This window comes from Neltuma alba, unplaced genomic scaffold (genome assembly GCF_004799145.2).
Source record: "Neltuma alba isolate B1F8T4 unplaced genomic scaffold, ASM479914v2 tig00013198_pilon, whole genome shotgun sequence".
Lineage (NCBI taxonomy): Eukaryota > Viridiplantae > Streptophyta > Magnoliopsida > Fabales > Fabaceae > Neltuma > Neltuma alba.
In genome coordinates, this window is record NW_021637503.1 from 8,087 (window position 1) to 15,429 (window position 7,343).

At 35.6% G+C, this 7,343-nt stretch overlaps 1 protein-coding gene across 1 annotated transcript; it reads right to left on the reverse strand.

Moving 5' to 3' along the window:
* Positions 1-957: 957 nt before the first annotated feature.
* LOC114735281 (zinc finger BED domain-containing protein RICESLEEPER 2-like) lies at positions 958-2,950 on the reverse strand. Its single transcript, XM_028922963.1, has 3 exons — positions 2,842-2,950; positions 1,265-2,085; positions 958-1,188 (listed from the first exon to the last, which is right to left on the reverse strand). The coding sequence occupies exons 1-3, from the start codon at positions 2,948-2,950 to the stop codon at positions 958-960; spliced, it is 1,161 nt and encodes a 386-aa protein (XP_028778796.1).
* Between the last annotated feature and the right edge of the window lie 4,393 nt (positions 2,951-7,343).

Genomic DNA, 7,343 nt, shown 5'->3' on the forward strand with positions numbered 1-7,343 from the left:
AGAGCGGGAGGACTTTTGACCATTGTGTTTTCGCCTTATTTTCAAATTTCAGAGGAAGTAAAATAAGGGGCAATGGCGTCATTTTTTGTGTGGAATTAATATCAGATTGGCCCCTTGGTCCTGCAGTGAGGTTTCAGAAAGTTTTGGGGGCTCTTTGACATTAATTGTGTTCTACGGTCCTTAAGTGAAAATTTCCCTTTTTTCTTTGCCTCGTGTCCTTCTATCTAGGGCCAATAATATGAGCCAACTCGCCGATTATGGGTTGGCCCGTGGCGGGCCTGAAGCTTGGCGGGCTAGGACTTTTAGGACCGCTTTCTGGCGGGCTGGAATTTTTCCAACCCAACCCGCCAACTTTTGTAATTCCTTTTACTTTTTTTTTAATAAAATCTACTCAAAGTCTCAAATTCTTAAATACCTAAAATAAAAATACAAATAGAATTATCATAAATAAAACATGAAATCCATCCAAGGTTTCAAGTTTCAACTTTCAAATATATCAAAATATTAAACATATGATTACATGAACATGATATGTCCTTAATAATTTAACAAACATCTTAAATTAAAACATAAATCCAAATTAACACCACCACAAAGTCACAAACAGAATGTCACTACACAAATCACTATCAACTATCAAGTGCTCGACCATCAATATTGATAGTGTTGGAGTTAGAGGCATGATTTGAAGACATGAAATTATTTGGTTGAGCTTGAGAACCACCATCTTTTTACTCAGTTGGCTCTACCACAAATAAAATTCAAAAGACAAAGTGAAAAATACATTACATTATGATAATTATAAATAATGAAAATAAGATAAAGAAACAAAGAAATAAACATAATTATATTACCTTCATCAGAATCATCACATGGAAAACCAAGCATCCAATTACGGGTACAAATAATGGCTTGCACATTTTGTGGAAGAAGACAACTTCTATACTTTGTGAGAACTCATGAACCAATACTGAAAGCTGATTCACTAGCCACTGTGGTGATTAGAATGCTCAAAATATCACATGCCATCTTTGATAGATAGGGAAAGCAAGCTGCATTAGTCCTTAAATAATCCAAAACATCCATCTTCAGAAACAGATTTGGATCCATTGTTGCTTCTTCTAAATAAAAGTCAAGTTTAGAATTTTCCATTGATGCAATGTCCTTGCTCTTGCATTTGAGATAATCCTACAAAATAAAAAGTGTCAATAAAAAATCTAAAATAATATTATGACAAATAAAAATGAAAGAATATCAAACTTACCCCAAAAGCCATAGTGTTTAAACAGCCATGGCTTATAATACCACCTTTAGATGGATAAGAAGGAGGTTGATTTGATGTTCTTGGCAACATAATGTTCATGTCACTAGCATTAGAAGAACCTGAATCATTATTTGGAGCAACAATAGGACTAGGAGTTGACGATGATGATCCAACCACATCCATGATTTTATATTCATTGAAAACTAAGTACATCTTCTTCCTAATATGTTCAATCTTCTCAGTATGATTCACAGGATCAAGTTGTGCATAAGAAAACCTTATTATATCAAACTTCATCCGTGGATCAAGAATGATTGCAATTGCAAGAATGACACTATAATCACTCCAATATTTGTCAAACTTTTCAAGCATACTTGCAACCATATTTTGGATCACAACATCATCATGATCTAGAAATTCTTTCAGTAGTAACTTAATTTTTGATATCTGCACAAAATACAAGTTTGAAGTTGGATATGATGTGCCAGAAATCAACTCCGTTATCCTTGCAAATGGAGCGAAGAATTCACAAATCATCTCTGCCCTAGACCACTCATCAATTGTCAAAGAATGGTGATAATTTGTATCATTGAAAGCCAAAGTAGCAAAAGCACGATGATAGTAAAGTGCACTTTCAAGCATTGAATGAGTTGAATTCCATCTAGTAGGAACATCCAACCTTAAACCCATAGAACACCTAACACCAACCTGTTCAATGCACTTCTTGAAATTGATTGCCCTCGCCTCTGATGCCTTTACATATCTAATGCTATTCCTAATCTTTTGGATAGCACTACTTGCTACTTTCAATCCCTCTTGAACTATGAGATTTAAAATATGGGCACAACATCTCACATGAAAAAACTCACCATTACATATCAGGCTATTACTCAAATTCATCCTCTCTTTCAAAATGTTTTTCATACTGTCATTTGCTGAAGCACTATCAACAATAATAGAAAACACTTTCTTCTCAATCCCTAATCTACTAATAGTTCATACACCTTTTTAGCCAATTCAACTCCAATGTGTGGTGGTTCCAAGTGTGTGAATGCAAGTATTTTGCTATTGAGATTCCATTTCTCATCAACAAAGTGAGCAATCAAGCAAAGATATCCCTCAGTAGTTATTGAAGTCCAACAATCAGTGGTTAAACATACTCTACTTTGACTTTTTACAATTGTCATTTTTAAAATTTCCTTTTGCTTAAGATACAGATTCCAAACATCAACCACAACAGTTTTTCTAGTAAAATACCTAGCCTCAGGATTCAAAAATTGATGTGTTTCCCTAACTACTTGTATTCATAATAGGAATATGGCAAAGCATGCACAATGATAGACTTAGCAAGCAATTCCTGGAATTTGTTATTATCAAGATGTCTAGCTCTCATTTTCCTAGCTTGGTCTAACATCATACTACCAATGTCATGGTATTTAGGGACTAAATGACATGAATCCACATGATGCCAAAGGATGGAAGTGCCATAATTCTTACCCCCAACAATAAAAGCCTTTCCACAGCCTTTACATGTAGCCTTTTCTTACCCATCTACTTTGCCAATTTTAGTAAAATACCTCCACACTTCAGATGTACATTTTTTTTAGCTTTCTTTCCAATTCCATTGTCATGCACAGAAGAGTTAGCTTCAGACCTTTTGTCTCCATCAACAACAACATTGGTCATCAGGCATAGGCACACTAGGACTAGCAGATGACATCTTATATACAAAACCAATAGTCCAGTACATTATACAACCACCAGCAACAACAAGTTCAATACGTTATACAGCCAATATTCAATGTATTTCACATTTGAGATTTCACAACAATAAATAATATATCAATTTACCAAAAATCCAAAGTAAACCGTGACCGTGAAGAAGAGACAAAATTAGAACAAGTTCGTATTTCATATTTAGACTCCAACATAGGCAACACTCACGTCTGGAGTCTCAAGCTCAACCAGTCCAAACTCCAGAGTCTATAGATAGAGAGGGAGACGAAGACAGAGAAGGAACTATGAAGAGACAAAGTACGGTATACCTGATGATTGACAGACTCACGACTTGCCAGCGCTCAGGTCCCGCGTGTCGGTGTGTGTAGTGCATCAATAAGACTTGCGACTTGTCAGTGTTCAAGACTTCAAGTCAACTAGGGTAGGTAGATTCAAGTAGGGGCAACGCGGTGAGCCTGTGACGAGCTTTGAAATCTGAATGGTGGCGACGCAGTGACAAGCTCTGAAGTATGAAATCTGAATAGGGGCAACCGACTCTAGAGTCTGGACCTCTGGTTATGGAATGTGGAAGACTGGAAAATGAACTAGGGCAAAGGTGTAAAGTAGAGACAGAGAACAAAGAGCTTGGGGCTTGGGACTTGGGCTTGGGACTGGTCAAGGGTGACTGGGAGACTGGGTCTGGGAGAGTGGGACTGGGAGTGTTCAGTGTTGTGTGGGAGTCTAGGAGGAGTGTGACGCCAACACGTAAGCAAAATGTAAAAATGGGATCGTGTTGCGGGCTTGCGGTGTTGGTGTTGCCGTGTTGGACTGAGACATGGATTACTCAAGGGCTTAGTGTGGAGTGTGGACTGGGCTAAGACTGATAGTGTAGAGACCGAGCGGCAAAAGGAAAAATTTGCAAAAAAAAAAAAAGGTTAAACGGGCTGGCCAGCCAACCCTGCGGGTTAGCCTACTGCGGGTTTAGGCTTGGTAGTTATGGGCTCAAAACTTCCATTTTAAAATGGTCCTAATTTTTATCAACCTAACCACCACTTGTTGACGGGTCAGTGGGTTTAGCCCATGAGCTCAATCCATATCACTGGCTCTACTTCTATCAAAGCCTGTCGTGTTTGAGATACTATTGGATGGGAATTTAAGACTAGCCTGCACGTCAACTCATCTAGTAGTTTTATAATGTTAAATGTGTTAGGCCTTGTTTGGTTACGTGAGGTGTTTTTGGGCCTTAGAGCATTTGGTTAGCAAGCATATGAGCTCAGGAGACCTGTTTCCAACAACTGAGCCCATTACCAGGAGGACGTATGGCCTAATATTTCTTATGTTCATTAAATCACCTGAAGAAAGTAGTTGGGTTTGCAACCTAGTGGCACCAGTAGCTCCTATAGGAGTAACGTCATGAGGTTGAGAATTAGGTACTGGGATGGGAGAGTAACGCCATGTGCTGGAAATGGAAAGGGAATGAGATAAGCAACGACATATGGAAGAAATGGTGGCCTATGTACCCCACCTATCTGCAGGGTTTGTAACCAAAGTCCCTTCGAAAAAGCCATAGAAGGTAGTGATGGATAGGTTGAGCTCGTATGGGAGCCAACAGGGTTAGAAGCAATAGTTGCAGTTGGCATATTTCGTCTAGGTATTAAAGATGAGAAACAATCTATGTTTGTTGATAGAGTAGCTAGGTTGGAGGACATTGAAGAAGCTGAAGCTAATCTAGAAGTACTAGGAGTTCCTGAGGCTTTAGGCATTATGTGATGTGTAGTGCAAATAGTTAGCATTTAACCATACAAACGTTGCAAATATACAGCCTATTTTGAGGGACGAAAAGTTACCTATAGATGTGATAAGTTAGTTTGTAAATTTGGAAGATGTTTGTAACAGTTTTTGGCTAATTTGACTTACGGGTCAAAGTTGTCTTTTTAAGTATGATTGTGAAAGCACTTAAAACTTACTTATGATTTATGCAAAAACAGCTTTTTGAAATTAAAAGACATTTTTTCCCTTATATTTATGTTGTTCTTATGCTTTTCTCCACTTATAATTATTTTTATTATTTAATAAAAGTCATACTTATTTTTATCATTCTACAAACTAAACTTACTTATTCAATCCTAATTCAAACAACTTTTTTACTTTACAAACTAACTTTTATAAAAGTTAATCCAAACACAAATCATATTACCCAATTTAACTTTTATCCAATCTTTTTTTTTAAAATCATATTGGAAATAAGTTATTTTTTTTATTAGTAATCCAAACGGACTCATAGAAGTGTGAGCAGAAGCAGAATGTGGAATGCCGAATGTAGATGATGCTTTACTAACATCCTGTTCAACAAAATGAGGCTTATTCTCTAGTAGACAGATAGAACTATTAGCATAGAGTTAATTATTATTTATTTGATACCAGAGTTAATTATTATTTATTTGATACCAGAGTTCATTATTAAATATTCACGATCTTGTGCCCGATTTGCATGAGCTGCTATATTACAAATGATATGCTTGGTCCCCATCATCACATTTCCTCTTCCTCCCTCTATCTCTGTTTCTCCCTCTTCCTCTTGTTCTTCCCCTTTCTTATCACCTTATTTCTCTCCTCCCTTCTTTTATCCCCTTTTCTAAATTTTTCTCTATTTCTTGCCCTTCCCCTGCTAGTTCTATAATAGAAAAGTTTCAAATAGAACTTGCCAGATAAAACACAAAGAGATCCCAAACAGAAAAGAGTAAGGAAGCTTAGGGTCTAGAAGTCTAACACCAACTATATGGTGTCAATGTCACATAGGAGCAGTTGTCCTCAAATCCAGTTAAATATTTCACTAAATAAGGCTTCATCTCAAACAAACTTTTCTAATCTCAAGAACTCAGAAGTCATGCATGTTATTTGGATATTACACTAGGAAAGATATAACTTTACGCTGAACTAGTTAGTTCTCATGCTAATCAAAGCCTCTATCTTAACACTTAAAATGGAATCCCTAGCATTCATGAGGTTATGTATAGGTTTTAAATTCAAATCTCAGAATAAAAAAAATTTAGTTCCCACCCATTTTTGTGGAAACCCATGTTGCAGCACAAGTAGGCAAATGTAAAAGATAAGTTTGCCCCTCCAAACACACACTCTTACTCTACTTTTAGAGTCAGAAAAACGGGCTGAACCTATTTAAACCCGTTTAAGTTGAGGGTTGGGCTTGTAATTTAGGGTCTTCCAAAAATACTTGGACTTAAAAGGGCTAGTCCTATGGGGCTGAAAAATAAAAAGGTCGACCCTGTAGGGCCACAAGCCGACCCGTTTAAACCCGCCAATAGTAATTTTTTTTCTTAATATATATTTTTTTCTTGATCCTAACCTAAGTCCCTAACATTTTACACACTCTCCCTTTCTAGGTTTTACTTTCAGTCTTTTACTTACCTCAGCTCACATCTTAGTCTCTAATGATATTAAAATAAATAAAAATATCTTCTCCATATCCTAAATCAGATTTCAAATTTGTATTTATTTGAACCAACAGTTATATATTAAAATAACAAAAATACATTCCCCTTATTAAAACAAAAATTTTAATGATTGAACCAACAGATACGTATCAATTTGTATATATTTATAAAACACATTTTCTATAGTGACTATATCAAAATTTTTACTCTATATTTAAATAGAGTTAGACAAGCAAACTAGACAAAACCAAAGAAAACCATCCTGAACAAAAGCAAAAAAGAGGATGACATAGTTAGCTCATTAAGAGCATACTATGGATCAATCCAAAGTGCTGAGATATTTCAAACTTCCAATGAGATTGTGCAGCAAAGTGATTTTCACAATTGAAGCCTGAGAAAATAAATACTACCTCTGGTCCTAATTATAAAACCTTATTTATAGACTACAAATGAGGTCTTATAACTAGGACTGGAGGTAGTAAGTAGACAACACAGAATCAATCCCCAGTAATTACTAAGTTGAAACCTCCAAAACAAACTTAACATTAATGCTTTTAAATAAACTTAATGGTGGGCAAAAAATCCAATTCAAAAGACAGAAGAAAATATATTATACTCCAGAATAGCTAAATAGTATTGAAAAGAAATCATTGATATTTTTAGAAGAGCCTATTACTAGTGAAGCACAATCAAATATCTTTACAATTGATGATAGTGATGATAGTATTTGTCCACTTTTTTTTTTTTTTACTGAAAGCATTTGTCTACTTTTAATGAAACTTTTAGATGTTAACGTTATTGACTTGTTATGTCTAATAGATGTTTTAGATTTTTTATGTTGATGGACATTTAGATATGATGATCTTTCATATTTGTGATTTAATTCATATTTATGTTTTTGCTAGTAATTT

What these genes read in the sequence shown, in the direction of transcription:
- LOC114735281 (XM_028922963.1), bottom strand. Translation starts at nt 2,950, where the DNA reads ATGACCAATGTTGTTGTTGATGGAGACAAAAGGTCTGAAGCTAACTCT. An exon ending in TGTACATCTGAAGTGTGGAG is followed by an intron (nt 2,086 to 2,841) that starts GTATTTTACTAA and finishes TAAATCTCATAG; the next exon opens with TTCAAGAGGGATTGAAAGTA. An exon ending in TAAACACTATGGCTTTTGGG is followed by an intron (nt 1,189 to 1,264) that starts GTAAGTTTGATA and finishes TTTATTTTGTAG; the next exon opens with GATTATCTCAAATGCAAGAG.